Raw genomic sequence first — 22,121 nt, forward strand, 5'->3', positions numbered from 1 at the left:
GTGAATAAATAAAACTCCCATCTATTAAGTGCCATTCTGCAAAAGGCCCTATTCTTAGCCATTTCAACTCATTAATTTATTTAATCATGAAAGAATTCTTTCACTCTCATTATTTTATAATGATGAAAATAAAGTTCAGAAAAATTAAACAACTCATCCAAAGTTATGTAGCTCATAAGTGGTAGGGCAAAAATTCAACCCTGGTCCCCAAGCCCTCATGTTGCACCATGACACGGTACTGCCCTACTGATAATATGGCAGTAATGCGTTAGTGCATTTAGTTGAATTTCATACAAGGTCTGACGTCTTTTGTCTATGGCCCTGTTAACTTCTGTTGTGCAATTTAGGGAAAAGTCACCTCCTTGAATACTCTGTAGTTTGAGAAGAATATTTGTTATATTTGCAAAATGGAATGAATTTGCAAGTTTTCCCCCCTTTTTCCACCCAAAAGAGGTCTGTGTCCTTGAACATAAAACACAAATAATCCCTGTGCTGTTAATTATTAGCAAGTCATCCCATTTGGAACATAAGGAAATAAAGTAACAGATATACCAACAGAAGATTACTAGTTAACAGGCATTGCTAGAGAAGACTATAAAAGAATTTCAGCATGATTTTCAATATTCTGCCCCCATCATCATCACCAACAACGAAATAGCTAGCAACCATGAAGTGGGAGGTATCAATTTTTTTAATTTTTCTACTAAATTTTACTGAATCCAGAACAATGCAAAAAAATGCATATGGAATAGGTAAGATATTTTGTGCTTTTCTTTTGTCTTTTTCCTATATGGAAATTCTTAAATTTGCTTTTATTCATTTGCCTTGATTTATTTATCATACTTACTGTTCGACACAGAGGAAAAATATTTAATTGGTGGATATCATTAAATGAATGATAAACTTGTATATTTATAAGAGTACAAGAGTTTTACAAAATCATGGCAGTGCTTAACGTTACCTGTGAATGGTTCAACGGTTCCAAGAAATTGGAAGATATAAAATCTGAATTTTAGTGTTAAGTCTACTATAAATTATTCTCATTAACTTTATTCCTTAGTTTCTTAGTTTTCTCAAGTACAAAATTAAGGTGCTTGGATACATGATTCCTAATGTCCTCTCAGTTCTAAAATTGTATAGTTTTAACTTAGACACAAACATTTACATCTAACAACGATTACTTTCCTGATTGCAGTTGAAAATATCATTTCTCATGAAGTTTATCTTGCTTTCCAGCTTCCATATTGGATTCTTCCCCATGCTCTGCAGAGATGAATTTAGTTGACCTGTAAGTTTTGCTTGTATAAATGCACTTTAAATATGCAAAGCAATGAAAATTTTAGTTAGGTAATTGAATAAAGTTGGATAGCCCTATGAGTTTTTAAAAGTGTGAAAGCAAACTAGACAATGCTAAGAAACGTTATTTATGTTGAATATCAAATTGATATTGAAGAAGTTGGACTGTTACTCCATGCCTTAGATGTTAACCCCAAACTCTAGATTCCTTGTAAAGAGATGGGACAAACAAAATCAGATTTTAGAAACTGAAGAATAATGTCTGATTGATGGCAACTATGTATGAATTCAGGAATTTTTCTCATCAATACCAATAGGATGACATTACCATATTCTCTATTCTGAATACTATTTAATCCTAGTAGCAAATAGTTGGAGGCAAAATGTTCTATTTTTGATTATTTGTAGAAGGTATGTTGTTCTCTTGAATGATATCTTTCTGTCCCACACTTCTGAAGTTTCTAATAAGGAATTTAAAGTTGTGTGTTACAGATACTGGTTGCACACAGAAACCTGCAGAAGCATTGCTTTGGGTCAATCCATGATCAGACTTTTATCATGCTGGTAGTAGACACAGGTAGAGGTCTAATGACCAATTCTTTGCTTAAAAAAAACAAAAATCAAAAAACTACAAAGGGTATAAATACCTTCAATTATGGAGACATTGCAGTGGGTGGATGACCACAAAAGGAGGAACCACTCTTAGGGGAAATCCACTTATTTTCATTGTTAACAGATATATGTATATTTATGGGGGAAGGGGACAAGAAGACAGACATTTCTTCCTGGATGGCTAAAATTTCACATACTTTTTTAGCAAAAGTCATCCCCTAAACAGGTCACAACATAACAGACAATAAAAACAAACAAAAACTAACCTTGAGAAAAAGATTGATATGTCTGTTCCTTAAGCATTCATATGTATTTTTGTTTCAGAGCTACCATATTTTTTGCCCAGTTTGTTCAAGAGGCCACTTACAAGGAAGTAAGTCAAATGGTGAAAGATATATTGACGGTAATAGAGAAATCCACTGGCAGTGAGCAGCCTGCAGGGTGTTTAGAAAACCAGGTGAGTGAATAATAATAATTTTTTTAAAAAGCACTGTGATATTTGACCAAAACTCAGCATGCAGAAGAGAAGATGCAGGGACTGCATAAGAAATAAATACATTTAAATATCTCAAGACCTGTTTTATGAAAGGAGGTTTAGGTTAATTCTGATTTGCTGGAGAGAGCAGAGGAGAAAACAATGGGTGTCTATTGTAAAGAGACAATATAAGCATGGTGACTAAGAGCTAAGGTTCTGAAATCAGAGTATCTGGGTGACCATGGGCGTATTACTTAACTTCATTGAGCTTTAGTTTCCTTATATATAAAGTGAGGAATAATAATAGCTTCCATTTCTGGGTTGTCATGGAGATTGATATGATAATGGTAGCAGGGGTTAATTTTTATTAAGCACACAATGTGACAGGCATTATTCTCAGGAGTGTTACATATCCATTGATAATCAAAATACTTTGTGACATGGAGCATAGCATTGATGAATCAGAATCAATGTCCAGTGAGCCAAGAGACCCTGGCTGGGGCTCATTGGTAGAATATCAGCTTTGTTTGCAAATATTAATTTATTAAATCTTTATCATAATCCTAGGAGATAGATGCTAATATTCCAGTTGGAGAAGATGAGGCACAGAGAGGTTAAACAACTTTCTTAAGGGAGTCCAGAACCAGGATTTAAATTATGTCATCTGGCTCCAGAACTAACACCCTTAGTGACTTCATTATACTATACACTATAGTGAATGTGAGGTGCATAGCATAGATTAGGGTTGACAGATTTAACAAACAAACGACAACAAAATATGAAGCCCTCTTAAATTTGAATTTCAGATAAACAGTGACTACATTTTTTTATTATAGGATATCCTAATGTAACAGTTTAATAAATAACAGTTATTAGTGTTTATTATTATCTCAATATAGAAAAGAATTAAGAACTTTAAAATGATTAGAGCTACCAGTTCTGGGACAAAATGCCCAGAGAATCCTCTGTCATGATGGAGCTCGTGAAGTAGCCAAAAAATGATGCACCTGCAATATTGCAAAGGAGACGCCCTTTTAAAGATATAAAGTACTTTACAACTCTGAAATTGATGACTTAAATAAAAATCCCTTATAGGCATCTCTATTTTTAGCTTGACATGTGAAATAAGCAAAATACATTTTATATTGCAACTTTACATCCAATGAGACATCCAAGGTGATGTTACAGATTAGTGATTTACCATTGTAAACTTAAAGGCATGATTTTTTAGATGGATTGGGAACTGGAAGTCTTAGTTAAGATTTCCAGGATTCTCTAAATATTAGCAGTTATAAAAGCTAAATTAAAAGTTTCCTGAGATGAATGAAACACATGTATTCCTCAGAGGCATTCATCAGACTAGTGGTGTTATCACCTGATTTTGGTAAAGCTAAGGCAAACAAGAAAGATTTTAAGCATTTACAATGTACATTTTAAAACTCTCTCTTTTTTTTTTTTGATCTTAGTTCCCCAGCCAGGGATTGAACCCAGGCCACAGCAGTGAAAGCTCCAAGTCCTAACCACTGGACTGCCAGGGAATTCCCTAAAACATTTTAGCTAAATCTATAATTAGACCCATTAAAAGTATTGGAAGCTATTTTTATTCAGTTTCAAAATATTTTGATTTTTATGTGAAAATAATATCCAATTTTATATCAGTGTCTCATAATAAGAATGCCAGATGGAGTATCTATGTCCTCCTTTTAAGATAAAATAATTTTGTCTAATAGGCATGTGTATTATTTAAGTTTGAAAACTATATTCTGTTTTCCAAACACATAAAAGAAAGCTATCCCATCAGGCTGAAACTAAATGTATTGGAATTTGTAGGGGGAATTATTTTCCTAATCTACCGTTCTGACTTTAAATATTAGAAAACTTTTCATGTGTTTTACAGCATTTTTAGGTAAAGTTAGTTGTCTTTCATTAAAAATAAATCTTATAGGTATCTGCCTTTCTGGAAGAAATTTGCCATGAAAAGGAAATTCCTGGCAAGTATGGGCTTTCAGACTGCTGCAGCCAAAGTGGAGAGGAAAGACATGACTGTTTCCTAGCACACAAAAAGGCCGTTCCAGCATCCATCCCACCTTTCCAAGTTCCAGAACCTGTCACAAGTTGTAAAGCATATGAAGAAGACAGGGAGCTATTTATGAACCGGTAAGGATCCGATTTTAAAGGTAGATAAGACCCCAGAAAGAGTGCAGTACCGAGCAGAATCTACAAATTCTGCAATTTGTGGCTGTATTCTAAAACGTGGAGAAATAACGTTTGGTGTGGCATCTGCTGAGCTCCTGACCTACGAGATTAGGTGAGAAACATTAAGTGTAACTTTGTCTCCACAGCACATAGATAGATGGGTATAGACCACACAGGAGACCCACCAGTTTTTCCTTTAGTCTCTTAGATACACCTTGTTTTTTTCTAATTTTAGCTTGCCCAAGAATATATTAGTGTGGCACAAAATGACTCCTTCTAGAGCCAAATATTTGGTGTTTTGTGTTCACCAAATTGCCTGAAAATAGAAAATGTTAGCGATCCAGGAATGTTTAAGGTACATAAGCATGTCTAACATTTATTGAGCATTTAGGATGTTTTAGGAACATGTGTGCTTGACACGTATGAGCATATTAATGCTCACAAACAGCCTATCATCTCCTTGTCCTCTTTCTCTTCATTCCTTTTCTTCTTTCTACTTTGCAGATGACGAAATTGAAGCTTAGACGGTTAAGACAATTGGATGAGGGCAGACCACTAGTACATTCCCAAGTTGGGATTTTAACCCAGGTTCTCTGTTGGGGAAGCCTGTGTTTAACTCTTAATCACTTCTACCTTCCACGTTGTTGCCTAATCCAGAGAAATATAGAGGCTGCCCTTAGAACATCTCTGCTATGTTGACTGCCAGGGTGGATAATCTCGTTCTGCACTGATGAGAAAAAAGACTCCACCTTTCTCTTTTACTTAGTGGAGGTGTGGCCTTGTTGACCCCCAAAACATATCTGTGTAGGCTTATTGAAAAGGATACTTTCATAAGAATCATAGTCAGTGTTTTTGCCTAGTTTGCTCTTATAATCTCATAATAAGATTTTTCCTTTTCTTGGAGGATCTTTAGTGAGGAAAATTTTGACAGCAAGTGGAAAAAAATATGACTATTTTCTGAATCTTTAAACAATTCCAGAGTCCAGTTCCAAGCAGTAGCAGTCCTATTTTAATGTGTTTGTAAATCTTACTGATGATCCTTTTCATTTCACAGATACGTCTATGAGATAGCAAGAAGGCACCCCTTCCTATATGCACCTACAATTCTTTCTTTGGCTGCTCAATATGACAAAATAATTCCACCTTGCTGCAAAGCTGAAAATGCAGTTGAATGCTTCCAAACAAAGGTATTGTATTTGTGTGGATATCTGAACCAATAACTTCAATCTGGCTATGACTTACTAAAACCAAACAAAGTTAAAAATGGAAATATGCTTTGTGGGCAGAGTATCATTTTCAGAATAGAGCATATTCCAGCACTCTGCTATTCTTTGGGCTAAAAACGCTGGGTTTGCTCTTTTTTTATTCATTCCTTTATCCATTCATTCAGCCAACAATCATTTTATTATTAAGGAAGTGAGTTTGGTGCGATAAAGACAGAGGTAGAGGTGATAACATAAATGAAAGAGAACAGAGTAAGAGGTGAAGGAAGCAAGTGAAAGAAGATGGGGCAGAAGGAAAAAGAGCAGAAGAAGAGAAAAAAGGTGAACGAGAAGTATGATAAGTGCTTTATATTTATTATTTCTTTTAAACCTTAGAATGAATTTGAGGTGTAAGTGTTATTGTCATTTAACAAACAAGGAAACTTAGGTTTAGAGATGCAAATAGTTTTCTTAGGTTTTGGAGAGCTAGAACAACATCCACGATGAATTACTTGCTGCCTGAAGTCCTACAACAAAATTCCTAAGAACTGTGACTATTCCCAGAATGTCAGGCTGTGATGCAATCTTACGTTTTGTTACTGAGAAGACATTTAAGAAATTATCAGGCTTCGATTTGTTCAGAATTACAGTTGTTTATTCATTATCTCAAGTATGAAAGTTACACGTGTTTCTGTTTCAAGATTTTTTTTTTTTTTTTTTTTTTTTGCGGTACGCGGGCCTCTCACTGTTGTGGTCTCTCCCGTTGCGGAGCACAGGCTCCGGACGCGCAAGCTCAGCGGCCATGGCTCACGGGCCTATCCGCTCCGCGGCATGTGGGATCTTCCCGGACCGGGGCATGAACCCGTGTCCCCTGGATCGGCAGGCGGACTCTCAACCACTGCGCCACCAGGGAAGCCTTCAAGATATTTTTAATAATTCTACCTGGCATAGATGTATATAAACCCATCTAAAAGAAAGAATGAATAAAGTTCTGCAAAGATATATTGCATTTATAAGTTTTAGCAAAAATTTTTAGAGTTTCATGTTTTAGTTGTATCTGTTGTTTTTCTAAAAATTTTCATTTTTCTATCTAGGCAGCATCAATTACAAAGGAATTAAGAGAAAGCAGCTTGTTAAATCAACACATATGTGCAGTAATGAGAAAGTTTGGACCCCAAACCTTCCGAGCCATGTAAGTTTAAGCTCTATCTAGGGAAGAAGGTGAGATCTGCAAAACTCCCATTTTGCAGTTTGAGTCCATTTTTCACATTGTTACTGTTGTAGAGAATGAAGTTTCCTTTGATGAGAGCTAATGTGATTAGAATCATGAAATCCTAGGATTGGGAGGAACAGATCAGTCTGCTGTTTAACACTTATTAAAGTTTACATGAGATAACACTTGAGAAGACTTTGGAGATTTATGCTTTTTACCTATTCTTCTAGATACTCAAGTTCTGGACTGCAATCAATTTACACCTCATAATTATACTACACTTTTTGTTTTTTTAGAGAAGTATTACCGTTTATTATTTTTATGCATTAGTTCATTGAGATATATGCTTTTTGATGTGTGTTATGATCTAAAAGAAATGCTCAAAAATTCCAGTTGTTTCTCTTTTCATTTGTGCTTGTTTGTATGCTTTATATCTGTAAGAGATTTTAAGGTTCTTGCGGTAACAAGTTTGCTTTCTTCCCAGTACCCGACACAATGGTTTTGATCTATGATCTCCAGATGTTATTAAACTGTTTTTTTTTTTAAGTTGATGGAATGATCTTAAGCAGATATACCACATTTTCCTAGAGTCTCTACAAGGTAGATTAGCCTTCTCGAAGTATCATTTAAAATTTCTGGCTTAACAAGAAATTCTTTACATTAACTCTGCTTCCTAACTTCCTATAAAAGTCCATTGTGTCAATTGTTGCTTTTTATGAAAATATTCACTTGAGGCAATAATATTAGAATCCATTGTCCAGAGGAAAACACAATAGTCATTTCTGAAGAACTGGCATGTATTTTCCTAACTGATGAAAGCATGTAACTCACTGAAGTCTGTTTTCTTGTCCCAGCTGCTAAAAAGCTCAGAGGCAAATTTGGAGTTTTTCAACTGACTGCATTAACTCTTACACTTAGCATATTTGCCTTTTCTCTTTTCCCTTGATTCTATCTATCTATCTATCTATCTATCTAATCTATCATCTATCTATCTTTCATCTATCTAATTTATCCCTATCTCATCTATCTATCTTTGTTGTTAGGATGAGAGGAATATTAAAAAAAAAGCCCAAACAATTGAATCAGGTAGTTCAACCTCTTCATTTTTACACATGAGTAACCCGAGGTCCAGAGAGATTAAAACAGTTTACCCAAGACCACACTACTGGTCATCAGAACAAAGTTTTTCTAGATCCTTTTCATGATTTTTCTTTCTTTTTTTTCATTTTATTTTATTTATTTATGTTTATACAGCTGGTGATCCTTGTCATCATTTATTTCCATTACACCTACTTGTCTGCTATGTCAGTGATCTCTAATTGTCTGTGTCCTGACAACTGAGACTTTGAGGTCAAGTATAGGAATCAGAATTACCAGTGGTTTAGAGCCCCACTAGCCAGTATGGCAGCCACTAGCCACACGAAGCTCCTAAGCATTTGAAATGTGGCTAGTGCAAAGGAGGAACTGTGTTCTAAGTGTAAAACCTGATTTCAAAGACTTAGTATGAAAAAGAAAATGTACAATATCTCATTAATAGGTTTGAATGTTATAAACAACAAGGACCTGCTCTATAACACAGGAAACTATATTCAGTATCTTGTAATAACCTATAACGGAAAAGAATCTGAAAAAGAATATATATATATATATATATATATATATATAACTGAATCACTTTGCTGCACACCTGAAACTAACACAACACTGTAAATTAACTATACTTCAGTAAAAAATGGTTTAAAAATAAGTTTTAATGTTGATTACATATTGAAATGATATTATTTTTGATATATTGGGTTAGAAAACATATTATTAAAGTAAATTTAACCTGTTCCTTTTTACATTTTAATATAGTTACTAGGAAATTTTAAATTACATAACTGGTTTAAAGTACTCTTCAACTTTTATGCTGAAACATTTCTAGCCTAGAAAAACATCTGACCTGCTAATTGAAGAGTATTAAGTGAATGCATTTAAAGTTTATTTATTTGTTTGCTTGTTAAATGACACATTTAAAAATATTGTACACAGTGAAGACAGATTAAAGTTTTTAGTCATGGATTTAGTTCCAAGACTGACTGATTCTTCTTGGAAGAGGTCAGATTATGCTTTAATCACCCTCCAACTCTATTAGAAACTTAAAGATTGATTCATGATTTGCTTTAGTTAAATTTACCTTAGTAATACAATGTAAGTTAAGATTTTATTATAATGACATTACTTATCATTTGCTATCCATAAGTAGTTAAATTTAAATGTTCTCAATTTAAAAAGAAAATCCGTCTTTATCGGTAGCAGCAAAAATACCAGTTGCTCTAGGCCACAGTGGTCTCACCAAGACATCTCTTAAAATTTATACGAACTATGCAGAAGAAATAAGAATTTTGTTTCTTACCTCCTTTTTGGGTCACACTACATGTCTTGGCATGATGACACATTTGAGTGCTAAGTCTGCTCCACTTTCTTGTCCCATTGATATGCACATATGCATCCTTCCCTATATTCTAAGAAGTAATTTTTTCTCCCAAGTAAAAGAATGATTATCATTCTCATAGAATTTTCCATTTCTTAATTGTTTATCCTTTTTAATTTTTTCCCACCCTCTCACAGCAATGATCCCCAACACTCAGCATCAGGGTTGAACAGCAAAAAGATAGATATCATTAAAATTCACAGGAAAGGTTTTAGGAAAAGATAAATCACTTCTAAACCTTTTGTAGGGCCAGATCACAGTTTATAGAGCCACTGCCTTGAAAGACTGGGCTAGAATTAACAAGACATAACACTTTTCCTTTTCTTTTTAAACGAGAACATATTGGTCTTTTATCCTTGGAACTGTAACTATACTAATACTCTATAAATGTTATTTAAGTTTTTTTTAACATCTTTATTGTGGAGTATAATTGCTTTACAATATTGTGTTAGCTTCTGCTGTATAACAAAGTGAATCAGCTATACATATACATATATCCCCATATTTCCTCCCTCTTGCGTTTCCCTCCCACTCTCCCTATCCCACCCCTCTAGGTGGTCACAAAGCACAGAACTGATCTCCCTGTGCTATGCGGCTGCTTCTCACTAGCTATCTATTTTACGTTTGGTAGTGTATATATGTCCATGCCACTCTCTCACTTCGTCCCAGCTTACCCTTCCCCCTCCCACGTCCACAAGTCCATTCCCTGAGCCTGCGTCTTTATTCCTGTCGTTATTTAATTTTGATAGATAACCAAGATTGATTCTAATTCTTTTTTTCCCCTTAGAACTGTTACTAAACTGAGTCAAAAGTTTCCCAAAGCTAATTTTACTGAAATTCAGAAACTGGTCGTGGATGTGGCCCACGTACACGAGGAATGCTGCAGAGGAAATGTGCTGGAGTGTCTGCAGGATGGGGTGAAGAGTCTTGCCTCCTATAAAAGAGATATTCCCACTCCCTTTTCTTTCTTTTGCTCTCATTCTAAATGGGAGAAGGGTGTCTGCCATGAGTTGGTCATAGAATGTGGAAACTAGCTGACTGAGTGAAGTTACAGACTTCTTAACAGTAAAACTTGAATCTCTTTTGTTGACTCTGCTTTTCACTTAAGGGATGCGCCCCTCTTCCTAGACCAGTGCCCATTCATTCTTACTTGTAAAGGAGATGGTAACCTCTCTGGAGGTCTCCACACAGAATTTTTGTAATATATTTCACCCATTTGTGCTTTCATTTGATAAATATATATTGAATACTTTCTATGTGCTAGCCACTGTGGGGTGTACCTGTTAGGAAGGCACAAACTGGTTTTAAGAAATGTATAGTTTGATAAGAGAGATAAGACATGTGACCTCGTTGGGGTTAGAGACTGTCTTTGGTTTACTGTTATTTCCATAGGCCATCAGCGCCATGCCTGGCACATGGAAGGCACTCTATATTATATACATAGAGCTATTACATGAATACAACAAAATAATAAAAGAAACATAAAAAATAACACAAGATATTGTTCTATACGGTAAAAAGCTAGCCATCATGGAGAGGTGTGAATAAGGGCCCTAGGGGAATTAAAAACCAAAAACAAATACCCCCAAAACAGAATCCTCAAGCATGCCATAGTCAGTTGTGATTTAAGCAGCGTGGCATTGGTCTATTTCGGGGCACCCTAGGCTTCCTAGATGTTGGAGGCCTGTCTATCCCCAAATTATTCCCTCTCTGGTCCCCTGTGATACACCTTCTTCTTCAAGGAGGCTTAGATTCATTGCTCCTAGATATTTTGGTGGCTTGAAACCAGGGCTGGAATTTGGTTTCCAGAAGGTTGAAAGTGAGGATAGAATGCTCCTTTCAGCCAGTCCACGGCAATTTGGCTGAGATACACTTGAAAACCAGCAAGAAGCCAAGGCTGTAGGGGAGACCTGAGGGTGAGTCTTTGGGCCCAGGCAGAGAATCCTGTTGTCAGTAGTTGGGGCTGCCTCCAAGACAAATTTTCCTATTTCATTTATTTTTCCTTTTAGAAGCATTTACCTTCATATTAGGAATGGTAATAAGAATGATTTTATTTTTCTTTGATGTGAGTTGTATCAGTTTCAGTTGACTATTTTACTAATTTGTATACTCATTTTTTAAAGTTTAGTTTTTTCAATTTTTGGACTTCAAACCACCCTTTTCCATTAAAGTGAAAAAAATAATTTAAAAGTATGGTATATAAGTTGGATTCTAATGGCTGAATAATGGGTTCTAATTGTTCCTGGTGAGAATGCACAGAATTTTCAGTCCTTTGACAGTTACGTGTAAGCTCGGCTTCTTTCTGGCCACTTACGTGCATTTCATTATCTATAGACTGCCCTCTGGAGGTCATAATCGGTTACTGCAGGGTTATATAAACAGCTAATGTTTACTACCAAATTTCAGTACTAATAGAAAGATATGCATCAACGTGCATGTCATTTCGTTTGAGGAGTACGTTTGTCTTTTGTTTTTAAAAGCTTGCTATTAGAATAAAATAGTAGATTTTAGCTGACAACTATGGAAAGAAGACTTGAACAAACAAGGCTATGTGGAAAGGAGTGAGGAAAGGTAGAGTAGGGAGAAAGCACTAAAATGGGAGACAAGGTAAATGTCTTCTTCCTTCCTTCTTTCCTTCCTAGGACTGGCCACGAGGTCCTGAATTAAAGAATAAATGTTTAAAACTTAGACTTTATTTTTCTATTACAGGAAAAAATTATGTCCTACATATGTTCTCAGCAAGATATTCTGTCAAGCAAAATAGCAGAATGCTGCAAATTACCCACCGCACTTGAACTTGGTCATTGCATAATTCATGCAGAAAATGATGACAAACCTGAAGGCTTATCTCCGACTCTAAATAGGTTTTTAGGAGAGACAGATTTCAACCAACTTTCTTCAAGGGAAAAAGATCTCTACATGGCAAGGTAACACACTCTGTACATGTCTGTTCACACAAGTAAAAATTGTGATGTGACTGACAGCTTTGTGTTGTTGAAATGGTTTCTGAACTCAGTATATGAGGATAATGTTAGAATGTTCTAAGCCAAAATATAGTTAGGAGGAAATAACTAGGAAATAAGAATAGGGTCTATCTTATACTGATGAGACTTTCACCACTGCTGTTATTAACTGGCTTGCTTATGAGGATGCATTTTGTTTTGTATCAGTTTCTCTGGCATCAGAAGCATTGTCATCCCTGTATGGATTACTCATGTAAAGACCACCATTGGACTTCCGAATAGGATATGGATATTTTTGTAATAAGAAAGGCTCATAATTAAGAATGTGCTTTTTCACAGTGCATGTTTTAAAAACTTTTTCCCCCAAATATAACTTAATAGATAATGGTAGATAGAAGGGCTTTCATTGTAGCAGTTTATTTGCTATTTATTGAATACATGTTTTATTTTTTGAAGGAAGTGAAAACACATTTAGAGACATTTGCAGTATGGTAGCTGTAATTGACAAGACATGTTCTCATTCTATTTGCTTTTAAGGGGAGCAAGCAGTTCACACATTTTCCTTTATTGTACAGTGTGTATCAGTGGACACTATTAGAAGAGGGATTTGTGCAGCTCTTAGGACACTATACTTAGTGATCTCCAAAGGTCCTTCTAAATCTGAGTCTGCTTTTAATGTAGTAATGAAAAGAACGGTGCAATTTTCTTTTTAATATTCCTGGAGGATATTACTCTATTGTTGATTAAAATTAGACATGCACACATTGTTTGCACCGCTAAATTAAATTATGCAAACAAGAACAAAGTGCAGATTTCAGAAACCTATAATGACATAATTGGAGGAAGAACTAATATGACCTATTTCTACAACCTGGGAACACAATTAGTAAATTCAAGAATACTCTTTAAATTTACCCATTCATACATTCTGAAGCTAATTGTTTATTTAATAGAAGCAGTTCTTCAATTGGAAAGGTTCTTTGCAGTAGAAATTTTCTCAGCCGAGAATGATCTTCCCCTAGACACTTTGTGTGGCTTCCTTCACCCAGGTTTTTCCTCCTGAAAGAGCTACTCAAAGAGACTTTTCTTGACCACACACTCTAAATTGTCACCCCTTTTCCTTCTTGTCTACCTTGCTTTATTTCTCTTCATTGATTTATCACTACCTAAGATTGGATGACCTATTTCTTATTGGTTTCTGTCTCCCTATAATGCCTGCTTTTGAGAGGTCAGACATTTTATCTTATACATTATTGAATCCATACTGCTTAAAGAAATTGTTTGCACAGACTTGGCAGTGGAAAAATATTTGTTGTATGGATAGATTTCACGTCCGTAATTGAAAGTGAATAGTGCAAAAGAAAACAAAATACCGTTTTAGAACAATTTGAGGGATTATAATTTTTATTAATAGCTTTGCCATGCGTATAGTTGAAATAATATTTGATTTCTAGGTTTATTTATTTGCATTTTAACTTCTGCATGCCATATAACAGGAATAATTTGTCTCTTAATTCCAATAACATGATTTTTTTCACCCATATTTCAGATTTACTTATGAATATTCAAGAAGACATACTAAGCTTGCTGTCCCAATAATTCTAAGAGTTGCTAGAGGATATCAGGAGTTATTGGAGCAATGTTCACAGTCTGGAAGCCCTCCTGAATGCCAGGATAAAGGGGTAAAATGCTCTAGCTTTTTAAGGAAAATCTGGAAAGCTAGATGGATATCATGCATTAAAAGTGCTGTTTGTTTGAAAGCATCTAATTACTAATGAGCAGTTAGTTAGTTATATCTACTAACTAGCTATCTAGCTGTTAAGTAGTGATTAACTAGTAGTCAACAACTGTTGGCTTATTTTAGAAATAAGAGTGTTTTAACCAAAAGTTCTTTGATGCACAGAATAAAAATAATATTCATTTTTGAATAGCTCCACTCCAGAAAGGCAAGAATCTTGTACAGAAAGAATTGTAACTTTTTACCCAAAGTTTGAGTTCTGCCATCAAATAACTTGGTGATTCGCAAAGTTTTAAACTTATTCTCCCTAAAGTTCATTTGTCTTAATTCTCACAATTCATCTTTAATATTAAAAAACCCTCTAAAAGTGGTTTCTCTAAGATTGGTATCAAAATAGAATAAACTATTACTGGCCAATTTTTACATACAAAGTTATGTGTGAAGAAAGAGAAAAAAATGTATGTAATAATGCTTGTATTTTCAGGAAGAAGAGTTAGAGAAATATATCCAGGAGAGCCAAGCGCTGGCAAAGCGAAGCTGCGGCCTCTTCCAGAAATTAGGAGAATATTACTTACAAAATGCGTATGCTTTTTTAAACAGTATTTTGAGTGATTTAAGATCATTAACTAGTGAGGGAAAGACCCATCTAAATTAATCACTCATGGCTACCCTAATTCCAGCCCCTATGATGGACTGGAGGTCTTGTAATCTGATCACCCAGTTTCCAGTTCCAGAAGGTGGCCTTCCCCAGTTCACTCTCTTTAGGAGCAACAGATGGCCTGTGAAGCCTGATCTGTGGTACTGGCTTTGGGTTCCCCAAACCGTGCAGATTTTTGCAGTAAAGATACCCATTGTATCATAGCCTGTCGTAGTTAAAGCGCCAAAAGATCAAAGTGCATATCGAGGAAACTTCTGAGGTTGGGAATAGGAGTCAGCCTGCTGCCCAGCGTTTATTTTCCTGTTGTGATCTGTTGGTGTAAGAAGAGGGTAGGGAATGCTTATCAGAGTAAATGCGCCTCCAGCGTCGGTCCAGGTACCACGTGGGTGAAACAAATGAGCTAATTTCATGTCCCCTGATGCCAAAAGAGGGTCTTTGAGAAGGAATGAGAGTCCAGAGACTCCTGAAGGACTCGGCAACATTTGCTGAAAATGCTTCTTTCAGGTTTCTTGTTGCTTACACCAAGAAGGCCCCTCAGCTGACCCCAGCTGAGCTGATGACCTTGACCAGGAAAATGGCGACCACGGGAGCCACTTGTTGCCATCTCAGTGAGGACAAACAATTGGCCTGTGGTGAGGGAGCGGTGAGTGTTTTGTTTTGTCCCATCCTGTTTCTGCCCTGTTGGGCTTGAAATAGCCTTATAATTCCCATTTAGGGGAAATGGGGAAAACCAATGTGGAGATGGCTTTCCTGGACTTGTTGGATTAGTTGCAGTTGAAGGGGTGTAAGAACCTGGCTCTGAATGGTTGGCGTGTGGGCAAGCTTCCTGTCTTTCTAGAATGGCTGGTAGAAGGGCAGTGAGTCTATTCAACAAACAAGCAAGCTTTATGTACAGGGGAGACAGAAAGACTGACACGTCACTCAGTTCATGATTTCACCAAATACCTACTTTAATGTTAAAACAGAAAAAGCTTCAACTTTGACAGATTAAAATATGCTATTTTGTTTTTAGCCATACCTATGTTTTTGTCTTTTATAGTTTAGTTTTTTATGATGATATGAGGGACAATTTATTCCCCGTGACAGGGTGCAGCGTACAGAACAGGTAGGTTCCACGTTCTGAATAGTAAAATGACTTTCCAGTTGGTAATGCCAATAATCTTTACTTCTTAATGTCATACATATGATTACAGGTTGAATTTTTTTTTATTATTTTTTCCCTTGAAGTCACAATTGTGAATAAAATTGTGTATCTTTTTTTTTTTTTCACCTTTCCTCTTTTTGATGATGGGGAGTCATTTGCTAGTCAATCTTCATGTCCTGGAATTTTTTGTCAAAGGTTAGAAATGAAAAGAAACTTTCCTGTGATTAAGCATCATCTTTGTCATTTATTGAATCCCACACGTTGGGAGGATGCAGGGGCACAGGATGGTGTAATCAGGAGTATAAGTTCTGGGGGCCTCCTGCCTACATTCCCATCCCACTGTCACCACTGGTGAGTCTTGTCACTCTGGGAAAGCTAGTTATCTCACTAAGCTTGAGAATTTTCATCTGACATTTGAGAATAAAGTTAGGATGGCTGTCTTAAACGAGGTAATCCGTGTGACTCACTCAGTACTAGCCTGATACATAGTATGCCCACAAAATATGTTGGCCCTTGTTACAAGTTATTATTAGGTGTTTAAGAAATATCTCTGAAGTCTGGAAGGTAGGCCAATTCTACATTAGGAAAGCCGTAAGGACACACAGACTCACACATACACACACACACACACACATCTTATTTCTTTACAATTAGAACTACATATTAGCTGTATGTATGTATGTATGTACATATGTGAAAGGGTTAGGTTTGTGCTATTCTTACTTCAGAAAGTGATTCTCTGAATCCCAAAAATAAAATGGAAAGCTCAACTAAATATACATGGAAAATGTAGGCCATATATTGATTTCAGAGACTTTTCCCCTTCAGAAGTATGTATGTAACTGAAAACGTGTTTTAAATCGCTGACACAAATAGCTGAAGTGGCTCTCTTCAACATCACTTGTGGAACATTGGTCACTAAATGCTGAAGTTTATCCCAAACAAGTGGGTAAATAAGAATGTACAATATGGCAGCACATGATCCCTATACAGACAGCAAATTTTCCTGTAAATTAATTATAAGTTACTAGACATTAAACACTATTGCAACAATTTTCCTGAATCAATTCTATGGCTGATGCTCCCTCTCCTTGCTTTCTTCTTTCTCATTCTCCTAATTAGGCTGACCTTATTATTGGACTTTTATGTATCAGACATGAAGAGACTCCTGTAAACCCTGGGGTTGGCCAGTGCTGCACCTCTTCATACGCCAACAGGAGGCCATGTTTCAGCAGCTTGGTGGTGGATGAGACATACGTTTCTCCGCCATTCTCTGATGACAAGTTCATCTTCCATAAGGATCTGTGCCAAGCTCAGGGTGTAGCACTGCAAACAATGAAGCAACAGTAAGAAATGGGTATTTGCTAGCATGGAGAAGACTGACAACACTAAATAGTGGTGGAGATTTCTACTTCACACACCCAACACCCTTGGGCTCACCAGGAGAAAATTATTACTCCAAAGCACTTAAAGTGACTTTCAGAATAGTCTTGTCTCAGAGTCTTCATTGCCTCTAGTCTGGAAAAATTCACTGGGGCAGATAATTTCCTGTTTGTAACAATAGTCTCCTTTTAAACTATTGTTGTGTTGCATCTTGGGATCGAGGGAAAAGGGGCCATCTATTTCAGGTTATTAGGATATATCTTTGCAGTAAGTCTTGGGGACTTCCATTCCAAGCACTGAATAAACACTTTTGAATTTGTTTCCATACTATTTACTCTTTGAAGAGAATAATCATAACGTTTGTTTCAACCATGCAATATGGGTGTTATGAAGTGGAATACACATTTCAGTTCATTGTGGGAGGCATTCTGTAATGATGATAGTAATGCAAGTCAATGTAACTCATGTTCTCCAAATTCCCATGCATTTTCATACTCCCATACTTTGTAAAAGGTCTTCCTTCATTTTGGAAAACTTGTTCATCCCTTTTTTCTCTGTCACAATCTGAGGCATGTTTCTAGGTACAGTAAGAATGCCGCCTGGCAAGCCTCCCCTATTCCCTGGGTCAACATTAATTCCAGCCTGAATGTATTACCAAATGAGTATTACAGGCAATTAGGACAGACAATGCTCAGGTTAGGGGTGTGATAATGTGAATGACAAGGGTTTGGAAGTTGGAGCCTTTGAGTATGGATAAGACATATTTTAGAAGAGAGAACTGGAAAGAATTTTTTAGGCAAATAAGAAAAAGACTATTTCACTATAAGTAAGGTGGAACTGTGAAATAGTGTTTCATCTATAACCTGCACAAGTCCAGACCAATGGAACATTTAGCATGTTTCTCGCCTCAGTCTTTCTAATAAAGTATTCGCCAAGATGTATGTGGTGAGTCTGGTGATGGGTTAATGGAATGAGGGTTTAGGGTAAGGGTTGCCAGAGCTCTGAAAGTTCTCTCCTAGGAAGGCTTTAGAAAAAGACCATTGCATAGCAGACTTCTCTTTTATATTGTTTTGTTTTAAATCATAGGTTTCTCATTAACCTTGTGAAGCAAAAGCCACAAATCACAGAGGAACAACTTGAGGCCGTCATTGCAGATTTCTCTGGCCTCCTGGAAAAGTGCTGCCAAGGCCAAGGGCAGGACGTCTGCTTTGAGGAAGAGGTATGTGCAGCTCATGTTTACACTCAGAATACTTGGTATGGAATTTTTTGTAACGAATAATGAAAAGAGTATCCCACTAATTTATAATTTTAAAATAATGCCAGAAATATTTAATTTAGAAAGAGATTGAAGGACTTTATAATATTTAAAAATAATCACAGTTTTCTCACTAAATATTAGGAGAAGTGTAATTTTAGAGTGTATTATGAGAATTAGTAATTTTGATTTATTTTCTAGTGGAGAAAACTGTAAAGTGAATATATAATTAACTGATGATAATTTAGACAGCTTCTGGCTTAAAATTTATCAATTGAGCTAAATGGATTAAAAGGATTTAATAGCAAATTAATTGTGCACATAGGATATTGGGGGACTATTTATAGGAAATATATTCAACTCAGGAGCAAGCCTTTGAATATTAACAGAGTAGTAATTAGGTATTATCTTAATATAATTATTTAGCAATTTTAGCTGGATTTGTAAATTGACTACATTTTGTAAGCCTCTAGCTTGTATTACTAAATATATTTGAATACAGCATCACTATATTTTAAAGAGATATTCTATCATTCAGCCTTTTTGCCAATTTTATTTGACTACCTCATGATGTAGAAGTTTAGATATTTTGTTATTTGATAATATTTAGAAATGTTGAGTTTTTCAATAGATAATGTAATTACATGGGTTTGAGTGTGTGTACTTATTAGTATGTGTCTGTTTTTGGTAGGAGGGGGTGGGACACAGATAATGAAATAAGATAAAACAAAACTGATAAAATAGATTTTATGTAAACCATTTCTGAAAAATATGATACAAAAAGATTAATGTCCTCTGTTTTGAGAACACATTCATTTACATGCAGAGAACATTAACAAATAGTAGCATAGCAGTATTTTCTCTGCAAACCTTTTAATTTCTGTGACTGATTTGTAGAGAAAGGGGAGAGATGGGATGAGGCTTTGTAAAGGTTGGGAGATTGGTATAGGAAAAACAATACCTCCTGTTGATAAGAGTGGAGTTGTTTTCCTTCTGCCTTCTATTGTCCTAGTTTGTTGACATCAGAGTTGTATATCTTTATTTTTAACTTGGTTGATCTATAAACCAATGAATTCACCCCTAGGTAGTGGAGAGTTAACTGTACAACTGGCACAGTGGTCTACTTTTTTATCTGATGATTCTTATTGACTGATTTATTATATTTTTATTTATTTCTTTTTTAAATTGAAGTAGAGTGGATGTACAATATTATATGTTACAGCTCTATAATATAGTGATTCACAAATTTTTAAAGATTATACTCCATTTATAGTTATTATAAAATATGGCCTGCATTCTCTGTTGTACAATATATCCTTGTAGCTTATTTTATACCTAATAGTTTGTACCTCTTGCTCCCTTACCTGTATATTACCCCTCCCCCCTTCCCTCTCCCCACTGGTAGCCACTAGTTTGTTCTCTGTATCTGTGAGTCTGCTTCTTTTTTTTTTATATTCACTAGTTTCTTGATGATTCTTTTTAATTTGCAGGGTCCAGCACTGATTTCAAAAACTCGTGCTGCTTTGGGAGTTTAAATTACTTCAGGTAACAAAAAATTCAGATAAGGCTAACTATAATGTTGATTCTCCCCAAATATTGATCCATAGTTAAATACATCCTAAGAGCTAACATTAAATACTTTTCTTAAAAGTAAATGCAATTCAGTAAAAAAAAAAAAAAAAAACTTCTTTAAAAACCCTGGAACAAAATAATGCCCACAATGTTAAATTAGTGATTCAACTAACTCAAAATTCTTTAAGGTTATTTCAAAGGCTTCAGAGAATGTCATTAGAAGGCCTTCCTATCAGTTTATCTGATATAGATCCAATATATGTATATATATAATATAAAATAATAAAACCAGTTACATCCTGCATCTATTAATTTAATTAGTACTTATATTTTTGTTCTTGTTACAGGGGGAAGAGAAAAGACCAAAAGTCTTTATTGTTTGGTGTGAACTTTTCCCTTTAATTCTAACTGATTTGTGCTTTTTGTGAATTAAAGAATTGATGAAGACTTTTATGTGAAATTTCCTTATCATAAAAATAAAGTATCTCCAAATGTTTCTTTTTCCCTAGCCTGCTTATTTATGAACACTTATAAATAATTTCTTCAAATAGTTTTGTATACCATTGTCTGAAGCAGATTCTGGTCACAAAGCACTGAATATTGGTCATTGTAGGAGATTAAAGCCCCTCAAGGATGGATTTACGACATTGAAGGCTATATTACGTGGTGAACTAAAAACATGTTCCCAAGTGAAGCACTTTTTGGTGCTTCTAGGGCACACTGTTCATTAAATGATCATTTAAGTATTCTAACATAAGTTGGAGATGAGAAAAGAAATTATTGTTTTTATAGGATCCATCAAAAATGATGTTACTCAAAATTTAACATCTACTTTTTTCTTAGTCTTGTTCATAAACCTTTTAAAACATAAATGTTAACTGTACTGTAGTTGTTTTGATTGAATATAATTAACATTTTCATCAATTATTACTATTTTTTTGTTCTGCAAGTATTTATTGAGCATTCACTGTGTCCCAGGTCCTGTTCTGGGTGCAGTCACTGTCATCTAGTTGCTCCAGTAAAGAAGGAAGCAACTAAGAGCAATGCAACAAGATTATGGCCATTATACAGGCAACAACATGTTGAGAGAATCAAAGGGTGTGTGAGACCAGTTGTGACTGGGGAAAGTCACATTGGCAGAGACAAACATTTAAGAAGCATCTTAGAAGATGAGTGGGCATTCATCCGTTCAAGTAAAGGAGAAGGCAAACACATGAAAAAGGAAAACATGGCCTATGACAAAGGATGATGAATGATATTAGGGGAGTATAGGGTGGGGAAGAAGGCTATAGACATGGAAGATCAAGCAAGACATTCAAGCTATATAGGATTGAGTGGATTCTCATGGGTTTTATTCCAAAGGGTTTGGATGATGTCTTATAGGTAACAGGGGACCAGAGTAATATCTAAGCAGAGTGATTAGCTTTTAAGGATATAACTCATGAGATATGGAGGATGGGAAGTAGGGGCAGGGGAAAGAGTAGAGAGGGGCAAGGTCAGTAAGTGGTGACAAAAAGATCAGTCCACCAGTAGGGAGGCTGTTTATTGTATTAGCTTTGAACAGAAACCTAAAAATCACATTCATGCTTTGGCGTCTGCTGCAGGAGAAAACATTTGCTCTGAGCAATAAAATGGGCTTTCAGTTCTAAGTTACTTTGTCCTTTATATTTTTCTTTCAATTTTGATGGAATATCTGTGGACTTTGCCTGATTGTGGTGTAATTCTAAGAAGTATTAACTTAGAGATCACAGTAAGATAAAGTAGAATTCAACATAAAGCATTTAACAGGAAAAATAATCTTTTACTGTTAAGAGGAGAGTTCAAGTAAGATAAAACTGTTTGGAAAATTTATGAGCCAAATGATATTTCATTGACATATATAAAGAAAAAATGATTGGAGACACTAGGACAAATTGACACAAATACAATAGTAAATTGGAG

General features: G+C 35.5%; 1 protein-coding gene across 1 annotated transcript; it reads left to right on the forward strand.

Annotated features, from left to right (window-relative positions):
- The first annotated feature begins 574 nt into the window (after positions 1 to 574).
- Positions 575 to 20,678, forward strand: AFP (alpha fetoprotein). Its single transcript, XM_032632844.1, has 15 exons — positions 575 to 752; positions 1,237 to 1,288; positions 2,233 to 2,365; positions 4,329 to 4,540; positions 5,634 to 5,766; positions 6,876 to 6,973; positions 10,255 to 10,384; positions 12,177 to 12,394; positions 13,980 to 14,112; positions 14,653 to 14,750; positions 15,331 to 15,469; positions 17,093 to 17,316; positions 18,440 to 18,572; positions 20,099 to 20,153; positions 20,528 to 20,678. Exons 1-14 carry the CDS (start codon positions 668 to 670, stop codon positions 20,141 to 20,143), a joined length of 1,833 nt encoding a protein of 610 aa, XP_032488735.1. The 5' UTR covers positions 575 to 667; the 3' UTR covers positions 20,144 to 20,153; positions 20,528 to 20,678.
- The last annotated feature ends 1,443 nt before the right edge of the window (positions 20,679 to 22,121 follow it).

This window comes from Phocoena sinus, chromosome 5 (genome assembly GCF_008692025.1).
Source record: "Phocoena sinus isolate mPhoSin1 chromosome 5, mPhoSin1.pri, whole genome shotgun sequence".
Lineage (NCBI taxonomy): Eukaryota > Metazoa > Chordata > Mammalia > Artiodactyla > Phocoenidae > Phocoena > Phocoena sinus.